Below are 21,727 nucleotides of genomic sequence, written 5' to 3' on the forward strand. Positions count from 1 at the left end.
TTAAAAAATACATGGACGGACAGACGGACGGACATTCATAAATCGACTCAGAAAGTGATTCTATGCATAGTCTCAAAAGGAACCATGGGTCTATTTCGATTTTTTCCCTGCTACAAACATATGCACAAAGACACAATACCCTGCACCATAGTGAGGTGAAGTGTATAAAAAGGGGGTTACATTTGGACTACCCCTAAAAGGGGCGAATATTTTTGGGATGGAGGTTTGTTTGGTTGAAAATATATTTATAATTTTATTATATATATTTATAATTTTTTGTGGGAAGATTTGCTACCCAATAAGAACTCAAAGTACCAAATTTCATCAAATTAAGTTAAAAAACGCGCAAAATAACCTCAAAATACCGAAATTTGGGGGGTACCCTTATATGGGAGCTATGGCTTAACGTGGACCGATTTTTTCCAATTTCAATAGGGTTCGTTCTTGGGCCAATTAAGTGACCTGTGCCAAATTTCATCCAAATCGGATCATAAATGCGACCTGTACTTTGTTAACAAAAATACATGGACAGACGGACGGACGGACATGCATAAATCGATTCAGAAAGTGATTCTATGCATATTTTCAAAAGGAACCATGGGTCTATCTCGATTATTTTTGCATGTTACAAACATATGCACAAAGACATAATACCCTGTACCACACTGTGGTGAAGGGTATAATTAGTTCATCATATTCCTTCTTCTACAGTCGTTAATTTGTGTCCGCCTTTTGCTTCAGTCGTTCATCTAGACCCTTACGGTCCATTAATTCTACCAGCTCTTAGTTCCATTAGTTCACATAAATCTCTCCCTCTCTCTCTTTCTCTCTTTTAAGAGTGTTATTAAAATTGAACGTCAACAGAAAAAAAAAATAATTTATGGTATGCAAAGGCATGTTGTACATCCTTAGGAATTTAATTGAGAGATGCCATGGGAACCAGGGTTCAAATCCCAGCCCAGGCGATAGATGGATTGTCGGATGTTTTTAACGTTTTTGACATACGAAAGTGCTGCATGCGTGCTCAAAAATCAAAATTTAATGAATGAACTGACGTGTATCAATGAACGATTGAACTGAAAGGAACTAAATGAATGGCCTATTTCCTTTTGTGGAACAAAACGATATTTAATGGTCTCTGGGTATGAGTAACTCACAAGCAGGCAATTTAAAATGAATTTTCAATACACATCAATTGGTAAATGTTGCCATTACTTAAAACGGTCTAGGACTTTCTTCAATAACTTATTTCAATCATGCACATAATTCATGAAGTATCTTTCCTAACTAGTTCCACAGTATAATTTGTCACGATAAAATATAGCGTATGTGACAGTGAAAGAGAGTAACAATAGTTAATTGCTTAATTATAGCTTTAATATTCAAATTAGTTCGATTTTTAATTTATATTTGATTTTAAACTTTTTTATATTAGCTTATAAAACAGGTACAGTTTAATATCGTGCTATTTTATTTATATATGTTTTTTTCTTTTGGATTCATTGTCATAGATCTATGGGTGTTCTGTTTTTTGCATAATCCTGAAATTCAAACAAGCGACACATTGTCTCTGCGAACCTTTTATTAGATTACGTTTTATTCAATAGATGCAAATCATATTCTGATTTTAGCCATAAAATTTCTTGTTCAAAATGGGATTTTAAAAATCGCGTGAATGTGGCTTCTTTTTCTTTGTATTTTCTCTTTTACTACTCGTGTTTCTTTTTTTTCGCCGCTCTATTGATATAAACGTTATGTGTTCGCTTCTTCCCCTGTAGCGTTGGCCATAATAACAGCAAAGGAAAACGTGTTTTATAATCGCGTTTATGTTTATGCGCGCTCCATCAAAAGATTAATTGAGCTTTGCTAATTTAACTGACTTTTTCTCATAAATCTTTGCCAGAAGTTAAAAAAAAATACTGAAACTGGAACAATATAGAACATATAGAAACAAATCTATTATTTTTTAAAGTGGTTTATCTTTTATTTGTGGATAATCTACATGAGAGTTGGAACATCACCAAAAATGCCTGAAGATATTTTGTTTTTTTTTCCAATTTGATGGGGGGATATTTAAAGAAATGAAATTACATGCTGTAGTTGTATTTTTAGTTTTTAATGATGTATAACAATTGCAAAGTTGATCGTTCGAAGTGTTCTGGTTTATACTGGATTATACCGTTACAAATATATATATTTCAACAATTCATATTTTGTAATCTATTTTTAGAATTTTATTTTTGTTCTTAATCTAAGAGATAATGCTAGAAATGGTTACGCCTACAGGTTTAACAACATTTTTTTTATTTTCTAAATATATTTCGGTATGTACTTAACAGATGTTGAAGATGTTATTGATTTTTTTTCTTTAAATAACAAAATTGTTTCAATTGTTTTTGCATAGCCCTATGGCTATATAGGAAGTATTAAAATTTTGTTCAAAAGTGGAAATTTCCATAAAAAACTGCAAATATTTATTTTGTTTGATAAATGATTGTTGGTACATATTTAGGAAAAAATCGTGATTTCCTTTATGTTTGACAAACTATTTTAAATGTTGGTAATTTTCCATTAAATATGGCTAACGAATCGGTACAATTAACAAGTGAAAAAACGTTAAGTTCGGCTGGGCCGAACTTTGAATACCACCTCCACCATAGATATACTGGCAGGTACTTGAAATGAAAATATAGGGAACATATCAAAAAATGGACATATACCGACATTTATACAAACCGATTATATAAACAATAAACAATAATTTTTAAAAGAAGATTATACCCTCCGCCTTATGGCTAATCAGTATGTATACACTTTCACACGTTGAAAATGTGGCTCACCGAAATATTGGTTCTAGACCCCATGTTTCTTTGGACCAAATCCGTTTCAAATTTGATTTCATCCCATCTTATTATTTCTTCCAAACGCAGTTCAAGTCCGGATTTGAGGAATATCGGTCCATGCCTTTTGGTTCCTCCCCAACCGTACGTTCTAGTTTTTTTTTTATCTCGATATCCTTCGCAAGTGAAGTGAGAGAGTGTTAGAACGGAAAAATCAGATAATTATTTTAATGTAAACCAGTAAGGAAAGCAGTAAAGTCGGACTGGGCCGACTATATGATACCCTTCACCACTTTGGGTATATTGTACAAATGTATCCCCTCCAAGGAACATACGCAAGTCTTTCTGCAAACTATGACAAATTTAATTTCATTCGGGCAGATTTAAAGTCGACTTCGTACCATCAGACAAATTTATGAAAAACGACTTATAGCAAAATTAATAGACGCTATTCGCTATTTTATTCAGACATCCATTCGAAATACATATGGAAGCTATGACAGCATCTACAACAATTTCAACAAAACACAGTAACGTATTCACGTCTCACCTTGATACGTTGTGCAAAAAATCGTGTTAATCGGACAAACATTAGAAGGTTGGTGCACCATTTATGTAAAATCGAACGAATATATATATATATATAGGAGCTATATCGAAACCAGAACCGATATTTTCAAACTTAGCACACATCATTCTAGACTTAATTCAACTTTGGTGCTCCATTTAGATAGAATCGGACGAAACTATATATGGAAGCTATATCTAAATCTGAACCAATTATCTCGAAACTTGGCACACATCATTCTGGACCTAATTCAGTACTCTATGCCAAATTTCGTGCAAATCGAATGATATATAGGGACTTTAGTGCATCATTTACCTTAAATCGGACGAAACTATATATGGGAGCTATATCTAAATCTGAACCGATTTTCTTGAAACTGGGCACACATCATTCTGCACCTAATTCAGTACTCTATGCCAAATTTCATGCAAATCGAAAGACATAGAGGGACTTTGGTGCCCCATTTACCGTAAATTGGACGATAGTATATATGGGAGCTATATCTAAATCTGAACCGATTTTTCCCAATTTCAATAGGGTTCGTCCTTGGGCCCAACAAATGAGCTGTGCCAAATTTCATCCAAATCGGATCGTAAATGCGACCTGTACTTTGTTTACAATTTAACATCTACAGACGGAAAGACGGACGGACGGACATGCATAAATCGACTCAGAAAGTGATTCTATGCATATTCTCAAAAGGAACCAAAAATGGATGTATGTTCACATAGACAATTTGGTGGAAAAATACGATCAAACACCCCCAAAATACTGAAAATTAGGACGTACCATTATATTGGGGCTACCCGAAAAAGTGGACCTATATTTATAATTTTTTTGTGTAGACATTTAGAACCCAATAAGAACCCAATGAAGCAAATTTCGGTGAATTCGGTTGAAAAACGCACTCAAGAACCCCAAAATACCGAAAATTGGGGGTACCCTTATATGGGAGCTATGCTTAAACGTGGACCGATATATCCCATCTTCGAACTTGACCTGCCTGGTGACAAAAGACAACCCTATGCAAAATTTCTGCACCCTATCTCAATTCCTTCAGAAGAAAGCGTGATTACAACAGACGGACGGACATGGCTGGATCGTCTTAGAATTTTACCCTGATCAGGAATATATAGGGTCGAAAATGAATATTTCAATGAGATACAAACGGAAGGACAAAATTAATATAACCTCCATACTATGGTGGAGGGTATAAAATATAAAGGAAAGGTTTTTGCTGGTCGTGATAATCTGCACAAATCGAATATTAATCATAGATTAGAAAACTGCGTGCCAAAACTACCAAATTGATTATAATTTTATATTTTAGACTATCAGTGAGTGTTAATTTTTTTTCGTTCAGCCGTTATATAAGGCACCCCATATTTTCCGAATTTTGGAGAATTTGAGCACTTTTTCCAAACGAATTGGCTTTAATTAATGGTTTTGGGTTATTATAAGGTATTTAATCTTCCTGTCAAATATAATTATCGGTTTATGTTTTGATAAAAACTAGCTACATGTCTCAATCATACACCGCAACAGAAATCCTAACTCCAATTTTCAGAATTCTAGCCCTATTGGTTCTCACAAAATTCAAATTGCAACAAATTTTGTACAAAAACTCTAAAACTTCCAAAACTAGATACATACCCCTGATTCTCTACACTCCAACAATAATCTAATTTCCAAATATCAGTGTTTCAGTTCTATCGGTTCACCCAAATCCAAATTGGACCAAAATTTGGTACCATTTAGTAGAAATTTCCAAAACTTCCTACATACCCCAATCCTTCATCCTAACTCCAAATTTCAAGGTTCCATCGCTATTGGTTCGCCCAAAATTCAAATTGTTTCAAATTTAGTACATATAAGAACGAATTTCCCAAACTATCGATACACCTCAATTCTACAATACAGTTGTAATCTTATTCGTAATTTCAATGTTGAGTGCTCTACCGGTTCACCTTAATCGAAAAATGTACCATAACTTCCTACGTAGCCCAACAGTGATCCTAACTCCAAATATCAGTTTTCCAGCTCTATCGATTCACCCAAATCCAAATTGTACCAAATATAGTACCATTTAATACTTTTTGTACTCAGAAGTACAAATTTCTGAAACTACCTATATATCGCTATCCTACACTCCGCCGGTAATCTTAATTTAAAATTTCATGATTCCAGCTACATCCGTTTTTATACCCTTCACCACACTGTGGTACAGGGTATTATGTCTTTGTGTATATCTTTGTAACAGGCAAAAATTATCGAGATAGGCCCATGGTTCCCTTTGAGAATATGCATAGAATCCTTTTTTAAGTCGATTTATGCATGTTCGTCTGTCCATGTTAAATTGTAAACAAAGTACAGGTCGCATGTATGATCCGAATTGGATGAAATTTAGCACAGCTCATTTGTTTGGCCCAAGGACGAACCCTATTGAAATTGGGAAAAATCGGTTCAGATTTTGAGATGGCTCCCATATATATTTTCGTCCGATTTAATGTAAATGGTGCAAAAAAGTCCCTATATATCTCTCGATTTGCACGAAATTCGGTTCAGATTTAGATATAGCGCCCATATATATCTTCGTCCGATTTAAGGTAAATTGTGCACCAAAGTCCCTGGAAGTCTTTTCATTTGCACGAATTTTGGCATAGCGTACTGAATTAGATATAGCTTCCATATATATTTTCATACGATTTAAGGTAATTGGTGCACCAAAGTCTCTGAAAATCATTGGAATTAAGGCTAGAATGACTTGTGCTATGTTTCTTGAAAATCGGTTTAGATTTAGATGTAGCTCCCATATATATTTTCGTCCAATTTTATGTAATTGGTGCTCCAAAGTCCCTATATATATTTCGGATACTTATAGTAATTTTCGGATACTTATAATTCGAATGTTCAAAAATCATTTGCTTCATCTATTCTACACTCCATCAGTGACCCTCATTTCAAATTTAAGAGTTCGAGCTTTACCGGTTCGCCAAATACAAATAGTACGAATTTCCAAAAATCCAGCCTTATCTGACACTTTTGGACCAAGAGTGACCCTCAGTCCAGATTTCTAGCTTCAGCCGTTTCGTCTGAGCGTTGATGAATCGTTATGTCAGTGAATTAGTCAGTTAGTAAGCCAGTCAATCACTTTACTCTGTTATTAGTACAGATTAGTATAGAAATTCCCGTAGGATAGATCCAGCTAGCTAAATTTTTGAACAGGATTTTCAGATGAACTGATTTTTGTGTCGGTTATAATTTATCATTTTTAAGCTGAACAGATCCGGTGAAAAAACAATAAAACTGTTTTGCTGCAGCTATTTTACGAGTTCGAACAAAAACGGATCTCTTGCTACAGAAATATTTACTGGCTAATTGAGATGCATTATAATTAGAGATGTTTAATAATTATATTTTTTTAGCAATATTAAGATCCAATTCTATTTGCATTCTAAGGTCATTTCGAACAATCCTCCTAAATCATTAGAAATGATCTACAGCGTGCTCTATGACATTCTAAATTGTTTGAACGCAAATCAATTCTTTTAACACTTAACAAGGAACTAAAAAGTTCGAATGCAAACTTCACTTTTTTTATTGTTTGTTTCAATCGAAGTGTTAACACACAATAATCGATTAAATTTATAAGCTAAGCAAAATAAACAATAAAATAAAACAAAATAATCAAACGATAATCTTAACTCGCACTTGACATTGATATCAAAGACAAACAGAAAACATATCAATAGAAATGACATAAAAGACGGGCAGTCAAAGAGTTTGGCAGACAGACAGACAGTCATACAGTCCGACCGACAAATCGACAAACAAATGAATGAATCTCAACTAAAAACAATGAACTCCAAACATGACGTGAGACATCCATTCCGCATTTAATCAAAATCCCATTCATAGTTAGACCAGATTGACGGGTCGACGCCAACGAAGATCAGCGTCAGTGATTCAAAATATACCCAAGTTGTTTTTTTTTTATCATACCGATATTTCATATTTATCGACATTTATATTTTATTGTTTGTTATATTGTTGTTGTTGTTGTTGGTTTTATTGGTTAGCATGATGTGATAAATTATGTTTGACAAGCATCGTTCGCTGTTAACACTTATTACTAATTATCATGGTGCAGTTAATTGGATCTCGTTAGAGTATCATAAACTGAGTTAATAACAAATAATTCGCTAATGAAGGCGCCACAGATGTTATTATTAATATTTCTGACATCACAGCCAGAACTTTGGACCCATGTCAATTGTCATGCTAACTTAAGCATCAAAATATTTGAAGAAAAACTGACAAATTCCCTATTGACTACACATTATTGTTTACATGTGGTAACTTCCGCTGTCACTTACACGATTTTCGGAGGCAAAATAAAATTTAAAAATTAACTTAAAATTCCTCAATAAAATCCACGCTTGCAACTTCGAAAATTCACGAGGAAAAAAATTACTCCAAACACAAATGAAAACGTTGTTATGTATGACTGGAGCACTTTTCACTTCCTTCACTTCAGGAAATGGAGAGTATTAAATATGATAGCATTCAAAGCTATATTTTAATTTGTATTACTCCTAGGATGCTTGGTATTGAAAATGGCAATTACGGGCCACGTTTTGTATAGCCCCCATATAACTGTACCTCCAAATCTTCGGTATTTTGAGAGTAATACGAACGTTTTTCAATCGAATTGCCTTTAATTTTGTACTTCGTGTTCTAATTGGGTTAAACATCATCTTACAAAAAATCATCAACATTAATCCCTTTTTTATAATAATCTTCATATAAAGCGATGCCTCCCAAATTTCAGTATGTCTGGGCAACATTTCAGAGCCTTATCTTAAATATTGCGATCTCTATCGTGATTGCAGCAGACATAGAATTATATTCAGATGATGAATATATTAGGTTTTCACAATCCTCCCTAGATACAGGGTATTATGTCTTTGTGCATATGTTTGTAACAGTCAAAAGGAAACGAGATAGACACATGGTTCCTTTTGAGAATATGCATAGAATCACTTTCTGAGTCGATTTACTAAGTAAACAAAGTACAGGTCGCAATTATGATCCCAATTGGATGAAAATTGGCACAGATCACTTATTTGGCCCAAGGACGAACCCTATTGAAATTGACAAAATCGGTTCAGATTTAGATAAAGCTCCCATATATATTTTCGTCCGATTTGGTGTAAACGGTCCCTATATATTTTTCGATTTGCACGAAATTTGGCACAGTCTAATGATTTAGGTCTAGAATGATGCGTGTTAAGTTTTCTGAAAATCGGTTCAGATTTAGATATAGCTCTCATATATATTTTCGTCCGATTTTATGTAAATGGTGTGCCAACGTCCCTATATATCTTTCGATTTGCACGAAATATGGTACAGCGTATTGAATAAGGTCTAGAATCTTGTGTGTTAATTTTCGTAAAAATCGGTTCAGATTTAGATATAGCGCTCATATATATTTTCGTCCGATTTAATATTAATGGTTCACCCAAGTCCCTATATATCTTCCGATTTGCACGAAATCCATCCCAACCATCACTATAGGGATGTAGGTTTGGACCAGGATTCAGTTTAAGAAAAAATACTTATGTGTACTAAACGGTACTAAATTTGGTACAATTTATATTTTAGGAGAACCAATAGAGCTAGAATCATGAAATTTGGAGTCATGATCACTGTTGAGGTGTAAGATTGAGATATGCAGGAAGTTTTAGAAATTAGTACTAATGTGTACTAAATTTGGTACAATATGAAAATACGAAATTTTGTTTTAGGATCACTGTAAAGGTGTAGGATTGGGGTACGTAGGAAGATTTGGAAATTGGTACTACTATGTACTAAAATTAGTACGATTTGATTTGTTGGTGAACCGAAAGAGTTGGAATCCTGAAATTTTGATTTAGGAACACCGTGGAGGTGTAGGATTGCGGTATGTAGGAAGATTTGGAAATTGGTACTACTATATACTAAATTTGGTACAATTTGAATTGGGAGTGAACCGATAGAGTTAGAATCCTGAAACATGGATTTACGATCACTATGGGGGTGTAGGTTTGAGTTAAGTTAAATATATCCCACATTCGCGAACGAAGTTGCGGGTATATGCTAGTATCACATATTTTAGTTCATCCAATTTCATGTTAATAGTCCTATTTAATATACCCATAGTTAACTTTAACAAAACATTGTACAACCTATTTTCATAACCAAACTAGATCAAATAGGAAGATGGGACCCATTGATCCACTCCTTCTGGTGCATCCCCCACTAAGGGTCAAAATTTTCAATGTTTATAAATCTAATATCAGACAAAGTTTGATTTGAACCAAACATTGTTCAACCTATTATCTTTACCAACCCTAGATCAAGATTGAAGATGAGACCCATCGGTCCACTCCTTCTGGTACCTCCCCACAAAGGGTTAACATTTTCAATATTTGTAATTCCAATATCATGCGAAAGATTTGAACCAAACTTTGCACAACTTATTACCTTTACGAAACCTAGATCAAGTCCGAAATTGGGTCCCGTCTGTCCTCTCCTCTGGTTCCTCCCCCAAAAAGGGTCAATATTATATAAACATGTAAATTTTATTTGAATCAAATTAAATAACCAATTTGGTTAACACTAAATCCGACACCTTATATAAAACGAATAATAAAACATGGGTATAACTCCGAAGAGCACCGCAAACCATAGGCTGAGGGTATATATCTGCCGGCAACACCGACTGACACTTTTTTAATTGTTATATATCAAGTTTAATCTCCCAATATGTGTTATTTGTACTAAAATTGTAACTTTAATTATTTTCTAATTTCTTTAATTTTATTTAACCCTTTCAGTGTTTTTGTCGAATATATTCGACATTTAAAATTACTGTATTTCTTTACGATTTTTCGGTTATCCTATGTACCGTTACAATTGATGTTTTTGTTTTTGCTGAAAGACAGACAAAACTGTCCGAGGGTTAAAATAAAAATTGTTTTTTTTCTAAACTCTGTGCCCTTATATGATTTTAAATACAAAATTTTAGATTTTTATTCCGACAAAATATTTTTTTTTTACACTGAAAGGGTTAATGTTCTTATAAATCATATCGGCAAACTTTCTTCGTCCATAAACGTTATATTAAAAAAAATACAGGATAATTTGAAATACATGTTTTGTGTTGAGTTGTGAATCTAAAAAAATATCTTTCACGCGATTAAAGAAATCAAACCTAACACGCGAGCTATCAAAAAACCATAAAATATAAAAAAAAAAACATACGCGCATATGTTCACATGCTAATGAACCGATCTACTATCTAATTATAACTTTTCTCAACTAGCTGGTTGGTTGGTCGGCAGGTTCTTCGTGGTGGTGGTGGTGTTGGTAAATAAGTAGGTGGATAACTTGTCAGCACATAATAGCCAATAATTGTTGCCAATAAAATATTAAACGAATTTTCGGCATCAATAAGGCTTAATATAATAATTTATTTCAATTGTATTTAGTGAAGATATAAATTTCGAAATTTATCGATCTAGTGGCTTCTTGTGAATATTGCGCTAAAAATACACTGAAACGTTATTTATTTAATTAATTCTTTTTATTTTTAAATTTCTGTTGCATTTTATATTTTGCGTCGAAGAAAAACTTTAAACAATGGCTGATGATAATTTTTAAATGCTTATTGTTAATATAAATATATATATATTTTTTTTAATTTTTATATCGAACAATAGACTCTGTGGCAATGTAGAAACAGACAGCCTCTGTTTTGACACAAGCTAAAATTATGGTCATTGTCTGTAGAATTGTTTAATGCAAACTATTACGAATGTGTCATTCGGTTTCGCCGACAGTTATATACAAAAATATATGGAGTTTATTAGAAGACGATCTAGACTTGCACACTGTGATACAGGATATTATATCTTTGTGCATATGTTTGTTACAGGCAAAAGGAAATGAGATAGACGCATGGTTCCTTTGAGGATATGGATAGAATCACGTTCTGAGTCGATTTATGCATGTCCGTCCGTCTGTTCGTGTATTCTTATAAACAAAGTACATGTCGCATTTATGATACGATTTGGATGAAATTTTGAAATTATTTGGCCCAAGCACGAACCCTATTAAAATTAAAAAAAAAATCGGTTCAGATTAAGATATAGCAATCATATATTTTCGTCTGATTTACTGTAAATAAGGATCCAAAGTGTCTATATTTCTTTCGATTTGAATTGAGTCCAGAATGATGTGCGTTAAGTTTCGTGAAAATCGGTTCAGATTTATATATATCGGCCATATATATTTTTGTCCGATTTAATGTAAATGATGCACCACAGTCCCTATATATCTTTCGATTTCCACGAAATTTTGGATAGCGTACTGAAATAAGTCTACAATGATGTGCGTTAAGTTTCGTTGAAATCGGTTCAGATTTAGATATAGCTCCCACATATATTTTCGTCCGATTTAATATAAATAAGCCACCAAAGTCCCTATATATCTTTTGATTTGCACGAAATTTGGCACAGCGTAATGAATTAGGCCTAGAATGATGTGTGCAGAGTTTCATGAAAAACGGTTCAGATTTAGATATAGCTCCCATATATAGCTTTGTCCGATTTTAGGTAAATGGTTCACCAAAGTCCCTATATATCTTTCGATTTGCACGAAATTTGGCAGAGCGTTCTGTATAAAGTGCAGAATGATGTGTGCTGAGTTTGGTGATAATCGGTTCAGATTTAGATATAGCTCCCATATATAATTTCGTCTGATTTAATGTAAATGGTGCACCAAAGTCCCTATATATCTTTCGATTTGCACGAAATTTGACACACCGTACTGAATTAAGTGTGTTAAGGTTCGTTAAAATCGGTTCAAATTTAGATATAGCTCCCATATATATTTTCGTCCGATTCTTAGTAAATAGTTCACCAAATAATAAAATTTAGGCCTATAGGCACATCGTATTGATAGCCTGACGTGTGCTAAGTTATTTTGAAATCGGTTTAAATTTAGATATAGCTCCCATATATATTTTCACCCAATTTTAAGTAAATAGTACCGCAACGGTGGAGGGTATAAAAAGGTTATTGATTGTATTAACCCTACAATCAATAACCGGGCCGGTATACATATAGATACAAATCATATATTTAATGCCAATGCTCCTTAAAAAATTAGAGGTCTGTTAGGATTCATCTCTTGAATATATCCAAAGTGGTAAAGGGTATCATATAGTCGGCCCCGTCCGACTTTACTACTTTCCTTCATTACCAAACGTTTCAGTCGTAGACGTAAAGATACAATGTGGTACCAAAGCCTATATTTTAATAGATATTTTCTTCTTCAAATTGGATAATAAACTTGCCTGTACTCTATTCACATTGTAGTTAAAATTGTACTGAAACTTATCATTTGATTTGTTATGAATTCAGAACTTCTAAAATTGTTAAAGTACATCCAACAGAAAAATATTGTTCTTAGAAATCTTTATTAAATCATAAATACGGAAAATATTATAATTTTTTTTTTGTTGTTTTTCGGCGAATCAATCATTTGTTATTTGGAAGTATTTGATACATTACGATCATGATTTATATGCATGATTTATGTATCAAGTAATGAACAAAAAACTATTCTAGTTATTCTTTTTGATGCTCTTTAACGAGTTTGTTTTCGATTTGTTCAGACTTCTTGAAAAACAAAACGCAAAAAATATCGTCTATTTATATGAAACATAATTAACAATTGATTCGTGAAGTTTTGCATACACACTCATACACACAGAAATAAAAAAATAATTATAAATAAATATATTTGATTTTATGCTAAGTATTTTTTTATTTACTAAATACCATGGAAATCAAGAAACAATGCAGAATAAAAAACTTAATCGTATAGTGTGTAATATGGTAAACATGAGTATGTATGTGTAATTCTCAAAACTAGTTGATTTGTTAAATCATTTATAACTTGATGATGCTCTAAATAAAATTTTGAACGTGCCAACCTTTACAATACTTGACCATTGTGATATATAAATTAGTTCCACTTTAAAGTTTTAAATCGTTCAAGGTTTTTAATCTATGAATAGATGCAACAAAAATCTATCAAAAACAATTAACAAAGGCCCTGAGAAATAGTCACAACACTTGCTCTATAAGAAGTTCCTTGTCAGAATTGCAAAATTACAATTTGGATCTCAGATGATTTCATTTGAATATTATTTTGCCTAACGAGACAAAATTTGTAATTACAGAAAAATCCTAATATCACTCAAAAATATTCAAGAGTGGCTCATTAAACCACTTTTAAACGCTCTTCAATTTAATATTTCTTTTAAATTCTTAATAAAATATATTTTATTTAAAAGAAATTAGACATACATTAAAGTATTTCTAGTCCATTATCTAAATGCAAATTTTATACAACTGGACGGACACGAAATGTTAATTTCTTGCAAACCAGTAATTAAATATTATCATTCTTATAATTGCGATTTTTGATTATTTTTTTGCTTGACAATTGTCAATTGCAATATTTGTTGCTATTTGAGGCTTAGAACATGTCATCGATAATAAATTAAACATATAATTATATAAAGAAGTAAATATAACTAAAAATATCATCAAAAGTTAATTGATTTTTTTTTAAATTTCGGTTTTGTCAAGTTCAAGGATATTAAAAAAATGAAACAAAATAAAATTTTATTAAAATGTAGACATCATTGTTATCTATGAAATAAATGATTAATTATTGATTGTAAGGCATCTAGTGTAAATTGTTATTAGTACATTTGAAAGTTCATATCGAGACAAAACAACGTAAGGGTGGATCGTAAATGTGTATTTAAGAAATGATTTAGTTAAGGCAAAAAAAAAAAAACATTAAGGAAAGTAGTAAAGTCGGACGGGGCCGACTATATGATACCCTTCACCACTATGGGTATATTAAACAGGATTATTAACATGAAATTGGATGAAATAAAATATGTGATATTTATCTAAATGTGAATCTACCTAGATATATCCATAAAGTATGTAAATCGACTTCAAACAAATATAAATAGGTCATCCGTAGGGCTATGTCAGTACTTCTAGAAAACGCAACTATATAATTTTATGCTCAATTTTGTACGATGTGCAAACTTTGATGTCAATCTGACTAACATGAGGAGTTTGATGCCCAATTTACTTGAAATCGGGCGAAAATATATATGGTGTGTCAATTACTTAAAATCAATCTATAATAAAAGGGGCTATATCTATCTAAATCTGGACCGATTTTCACGAAACTTGGCAGACATCATTCTAGACCTAAATGATTAGGCTGTACCAAATTACGTGCAAATCGAAAGATATATAGGGACTTTGGGGCACCATTTACATGAAATCGGACGAAACCATTTATGAGAGATATATCTATATCAGTACCGATTTTCATGAAACTTGGCAGACATCATTCTAGGCTCAATTAAGTACGTTATGCCAAATTCCGTGCAAATCGAAGGATATATAGGGACATTGGTGCACCATTTACGTGTAATCGGACGAAGCTATATATGGGAGCTATATCCAAATCTGGACCGATTTTCTCGAAAGTTCGCAGACATCATTCTAGGCTCAATTCACTACGTTATGCCAAATTTCGTGCAAATCGAAGGATATATAGGGACTTTGAGGCACCATTTACATGAAATCGGACGAAACTATATATGGGAGATATATCTAAATCAGGACCGATTTTCATGAAACTTGGCAGACATCATTCTAGACTCAATTAAGTACGTTATGCCAAATTTCGTGCAAATCGAAGGATATATAGGGACTTTGGTGCACCATTTACATGAAATCGGACGAAACTATATATGGGAGCTATATTGAAATCTGGACCGATTTTCTCGAAAGTAGGCAGACATCATTCTAGGCTCAATTCAGTACGTCATGCCAAATTTCGTGCAAATCAAAAGATATATAGGGACTTTCGGGCACCATTTACATGAAATCGGACGAAACTATATATGGGAGATATATCTAAATAAGGACCGATTTTCATGAAACTTGGCAGACATCATTCTAGGCTCAATTAAGTACGTTATGCCAAATTTCGTGCAAATCGAAAGATATATGGGGACTATGGGGCACCATTTACATGAAATCGGACGAAACTATATATGGGAGCTATATCTAAATCTGGACCGATTTTGTCGAAACTTGGCAGACATCACTCTAGGCTTATTTCAGTACGTTATGCCAAATTTCGTGCAAATCAAAAGATATATAGGGACTTTGGGGCACCATTTACATGAAATCGGACGAAACTATATATGGGAGCTATATCTAAATCTGGACCGATTTTTACGAAACTTGGCAGACAATTCTAGACCTAAATGATTAGGCTGTACCAAATTTCGTGCAAAAGAAAGATATATAGGGACCGTTTACATTAAATCGGTTAAATATATATATTGGAGCTATATCTAAATCTGAACCGATTTTTCCCAATTTCAATAGGGTTCGTCCTTGGGCCGAATATGTGACCTATACCAAATTTCATCCAATTCGCATCATAAATGCGACCTGTACTTTGTTTACAATTTAACATGGACAGACAGACGGACGGACATGCATAAATCGACTTAGAAAGTGATTCTATGTATATTCTCAAAAGGAACCATGGGTCTATCTCGATTATTTTTGCCTGTTACAAACATATGCACAAAGACATAATACCCTGTACCACAGTGTGGTGTAGGGTATAAAAATCGAAACATTATTTTATTTTCCCATTATTTTTTGTACGCAGCAATATTTTCGTAAAATTAATAAACCTTTTCTTAAATATATATTAATATAGATTTTTTTCAAAGAATTCTTTGAAAAAAATCTTGGCAAATATGAATTCTAATACTCGAGTATTTTTAACAAAGTGTTACAGAAACTATTTATATGTGATTGCTTGTAGATAGCCCTAGTATTATTAAGGGAATTAGAGTTTTCAGAACTGAGAAAATATGTAGACATACCTCTATATGAAGTATTGTGTACAATGAATGTTGAAGAATCGATCCTAGTTTTGAGCTACCGGCCACAGTTTAGTTAAACAAACATTTTTGAAAAATACACAAGAAGTTTTGATCCGACCCTTGTTGTTACACCAGTCATTCCAATAAATGGGAATCCAATTTATAAAATTATACCCAAAACGTGTCCAAACTTTTCTTAATACCGAAATTTCGGTATGTCAGAAATTTCGAATAATGTGGTATACCATTCTGTGGCGGCTACCCGAAAACTAGTGAAATATTGAAAAACATAAATAACACAGTACAGCCAATTCGGTTGAAAAATTAACCCAACATCCCCAAAATATGAAACATGAATGGGTCGTGGCCCTCCCATTTTTTCGCAAATCCATTTTTATCACATTGAAATTCTACACTCCAAATTTGGTGAAGCTAGCTTGTCAGGAAATATTTGATGCCGCTAAAATCGCGATTTCAGCATGTATTAGCGGCTCATCACGCATATTGAGCTATGTGACTTTACAGAATTTATGTATACGAGTATATCGATGTTATTGTGAAATCGCATCTGCGAATTAAATAACAATTTCCCAAGTTTCGATATATTGTCTTAACGTGCCCAGAATTTGTATGTTTATATCCGAGATGGTGCAAACGGAATGACAAATTTAATATACGTTAGAGGTTATAACAGAGGATTATTTTTTCCTTATAATTATTTTTTCATAAAAAATCTAAGCTTCTAGTGATAGAAAATATTTTAATGAAAATTCACAATATTCTTATGAAAATCTACGCGTAAGCTCTGATGGTATCGTTTTTATACCCTTCAAAACACTGTGGTACAAGGTATTATGTCATTATGCATATGTTTGTAACAGGTTCCTTTTGAGAGTATACATAGAACCACTTTTTGATACATATACGTCCATCTGTCCATGTTAAATTGTAAACAAAGTACAGATCGCATTTAAGATCCGAATTGAATACAATTTGCACAGGTCACTTATTTGGCCCAAGGACGAACCCTATTGAAATTGGAAAATATCCATTCAGATTTTGATATAGCTCCCATGTATAGTTTTGTTCGATTTTATATGAATGATTCACAAAACTCTAAATATTTTTCCGATTGCGAAGTTTTGCTGAAATCGATTCAGATTTAGATATAGCTCCCATATATAGTTTTGTCCGATTTTATGTAAATAGAGCACCATACTGCCAATATTGGTCCGATTGAAACAACATTTTGCACAGAGAACTGAATTAGGTCTATATTGATATGCGTCAAGTTTTGCTGAAATCGGTTCAGATTTAGATAGCTCCCATATATAGTTTCGTCCAATTTTATGTGAATGATGCATCAACTCTCAATATTTGTCCGATTGAGACAAAACTTTGCACAACGCAGTGTATTAGGTTCATATACTTATGTATGCGAAGTTTCGTCCGATTTTATGTGAATGAAGCACCAAACTTCCAATATTTGTCCTGTTGGGACACAATATTGTGCAGGGAATGCAACTGAGTCAAGAAGGATGTGTGTTAAGTTTTGTGAAATCGGTTCATATTTAGATATAGGTCTCCGATTTTATGTAAATTGTGCAACGAAGAGCCTATGTTTTTTTTTATTTTATAGAAATTTGGCAGGGGGTGTTAAATTGAGTTTAGAGCGATGTCTGAAATTCAGTCACAGTGTTAGCGGGTCGGAAAAAATTTAAACCAATATTTTGTGAGCGCTGTTCAAAGGTGCCACCGTTCAGAAGGTGCCCCCCTCTCCCCTATATATATATATATAAGTGTCTACGCTTTATAGTGTCTTTAAAAATATTTTTACAAAATTCAAGAACCTAAAAATTAATTGTTGAAATAACCAAAACAAAATACCAAAAAATCCAAAACAATACTTCCAATAAATACAGGTATGATAATGGTCGGAAAAAAACCTTGAAAAATTCACTCCCCCAGTTTTAATTAAATTATCAAAATATTATGAAACTGACAAAAATTGTTTACAATTTTAATTCACTGTTTTGTATTGTTCCCCTTTGTAACTTTTTTTAAAGGACTTGAGATTTCCACTTAATTTAACGCACATCATTATGTGCTTCACATGTCCCTATACATTTTTATGCTCAGAGTTTCTAACCAGGTCGCATGTTTTGGTTTTTTTTTTATTTCTTTTTGTTCTTTGATATTTATAAATTTTATATTTAAATAATTTATTTAATCCATATTTATATGCGTAGCGTCGTATATTCTAACTTTATTTAATTTATTGTCAAATATTCTTAACCGTTTCTTTATTGTGTCTATTATATTTTATTATTCGATATTTTTTCTTTGGAGATTTTGCAAAGTTCGAATTTTATTCGCAAATCATTAACATAATCCTTATTGGAAAACCCACAGTACATCACAAACAAAAAAAAAAAACTATTTCGGATCATTTATTCTCTATTCTTAATATTTTTTCTAATTTATTTTCGCAACATGAGGAAGACACCAGAACACCATACAACATTGAACGATTTGTTACGAATGAATATCCATCATTGAACTACATTTCACAATGCCGGCCCGTACAATCTCCCGATTAACAAAACGTGGTAACAAAACTTAAGGATAGGCAATTAAAAATGAATAAATTAAAACTCAACAAAAAAAAAGAAACGCATAAGGAAAAAAAATAACAGACGAAACAATCGAAATCATATTGATCACTCTAAATATAACTACAACAATTTTTAAGATTAGGCAAATTATATTTGTTGTTCGAAAAAACAACAACAATTATTTTAAAAGTTTTTTTTTTTGTTTTTTTTTTTTCTGAAACCCACTCCTTTACCCCAACACAGGTAAGGTTTCATTTTCTTCCCCAACAGCATCATCATCATAACCATCATCATCATCGTTATATTTATGGTTCTAGACGTGCTTTTTTGCTATTCTTTCGATTTCTATTTTCTTTCTTTACACCCTTCTTTGTTAGCTTTGTTTTTATGCGAAATTTTACAGCTGACGCGGACGTCGGTCGTTGTCTGAGCCCCAGTGAGCATATTTTTCTATGCTATACATAAATGTATGCGTGTGTGCGAGTGCGTATTGCGATCCAACGCTTTGTGTTGATGTTACCAAAAATGTTTGTTTTTGTTTTCTTTTGGCTTTATTGTTTTTCTGTTTTCTGTTTTTTGGCAATTGTGTCTATGACCGATCAACCAACAACCATCGAATCTGCTCACTAGCTTTGCTGAGAAGCTGAGAGCCAAATAACTATCAATGTGTACGCGTGTGTGTGTAAGTTTGTCATCTTTTGTGTTTGGAAATAAGAATTACAAATTATCAAATTGGGGTAGATTGGCGATGTTCCATCTCTCAGCCGGAGACAGATTTGTGTATAAATAGTAAGAAATAGTTCTGTGACTACAACATTCTACTCTTAGAGTTACTACTGTAAGCATACACAGTTCTGCCTACAGTTTGTAAAGTCAGTGGTTTAGTGAGTTCCAATTACTAGTTGAGAATCGCAAGCAAAAGCAGGAAAATGGTAGGTTCCGCTTGTCGTCCGGATTATTTGCCGAAGCGCCTCTCTAAACAATATTTGTCCTTTCTTCTTGCAGAAATTCTTCCTCGTTGTATTTGCAGTTATTGCTGCTGTCGCTGCTGACGTCAGCCATTTGCCCTCCAACGAATACTTACCCCCAGTACAGCTAGATACCTCTGTTCCTGCTCCCACCAACGAATATTTGCCCCCAGCCCAACAACAACTTGTTGTTGAACCTCAACCTGCCCATGAATTGGCTGATGATGGTTACCGTTACAAGACAAACCGTCGCGTTGTCTACCGTCGCAACCGTCGTGATAGCCCTCCCAGCAACGAATACTTGCCTCCTGTTCAAGAACAAACCCAAGTTGTTGAAGAAGTAGCTCCCGTTCAACAAGTTGTTGTTGAACCTCAACCTGCCCATGAATTCGCCGATGATGGTTACCGTTACAAGACCCACCGTCGTGTTGTCTACCGTCGCAACCGTCGTGCTAGCCCTCCCAGCAACGAATACTTGCCTCCTGTTCAAGAACAAACCCAAGTTGTTGAGGAAGTAGCTCCCGTTCAACAAGTTGTTGTTGAACCTCAACCTGCCCATGAATTGGCCGATGATGGTTACCGTTACAAGACCCACCGTCGCGTTGTCTACCGTCGCAACCGTCGTGATGTCAGCCACTTGCCATCCAACGAATACTTGCCCCCTGTTCAACAACAAAGCCAAGTTATTGAATCCGTAGCTCCCGTCGCTGTCCCAACCAACGAATATTTGCCCCCAACCCAACAACAAGTTGTTGTTGAACCTCAACCTGCTCATGAATTGGCCGATGATGGTTACCGTTACAAGACCCACCGTCGTGTTGTCTACCGTCGCAACCGTCGTGCTAGCCCTCCCAGCAACGAATACTTGCCCCCTGTTCAAGAACAAACCCAATTTGTTGAAGAAGTAGCTCCTGTTCAACAAGTTGTTGTTGAACCTCAACCTGCTCATGAATTGGCCGATGATGGTTACCGTTACAAGACCCACCGTCGTGTTGTCTACCGTCGCAACCGTCGTGCTAGCCCTCCCAGCAACGAATACTTGCCTCCTGTCCAAGAACAAACCCAAGTTGTTGAAGAAGTAGCTCCCGTTCAACAAGTTGTTGTTGAACCTCAACCTGCCCATGAATTGGCCAATGATGGTTACCGTTACAAGACCCACCGTCGCGTTGTCTACCGTCGTCATTAAATAACGTCGAACAAGTTGCTGTCCACGAGTCGGAACATAACAGGAACCCCATTCGTTTAGATGTTGGATTATATCCCCAGATTTTCCTGGGGGAAATCTAAATCATAGCATTACTTTATAAGACTTTCCATTCTCAGACTTGTTCGTTAGCCAAAATCCATTGACGTGAAAGTATGAGAAAAAATAAAAAATAATATATAAAAAAAACAAAACAAAAATCTCTTATTCTTTCGTGGTATTTTTTACGCTTCTTCGACTCTGCTCAATAGAGAGATGCTGAGAGCCAAATAACTATCAATGTGTACGCGTGTATGTGTAAGATGGGTACAGTAGATATCGGATATAAGCACATCTCATATAAGAAAAAATCGCATATAAGAAAGATGATCAAAAACGCGGAGCTTATACTTTCTTATATCCGATAATTTCATATAAGAAAAATAACGCATATAAGAAAGAAATCACCGGATTTTTTTTGAGTGTCTTATATCCG

General features: G+C 33.8%; 1 protein-coding gene across 1 annotated transcript; it reads left to right on the forward strand.

The window, feature by feature from the left end:
* The first annotated feature begins 4,119 nt into the window (after window positions 1–4,119).
* On the forward strand, window positions 4,120–21,234 carry LOC133325715 (uncharacterized). The gene is made up of 2 exons (XM_061534438.1): window positions 4,120–4,125; window positions 20,086–21,234. The coding sequence occupies exons 1-2, from the start codon at window positions 4,120–4,122 to the stop codon at window positions 21,232–21,234; spliced, it is 1,155 nt and encodes a 384-aa protein (XP_061390422.1).
* Window positions 21,235–21,727: the final 493 nt, after the last annotated feature.

Source organism: Musca vetustissima, unplaced genomic scaffold (genome assembly GCF_032173495.1).
Source record: "Musca vetustissima isolate MV318-11 ecotype Yass unplaced genomic scaffold, APGP_CSIRO_Mvet_v1 utg3185, whole genome shotgun sequence".
Taxonomy (NCBI): Eukaryota; Metazoa; Arthropoda; class Insecta; order Diptera; family Muscidae; genus Musca; species Musca vetustissima.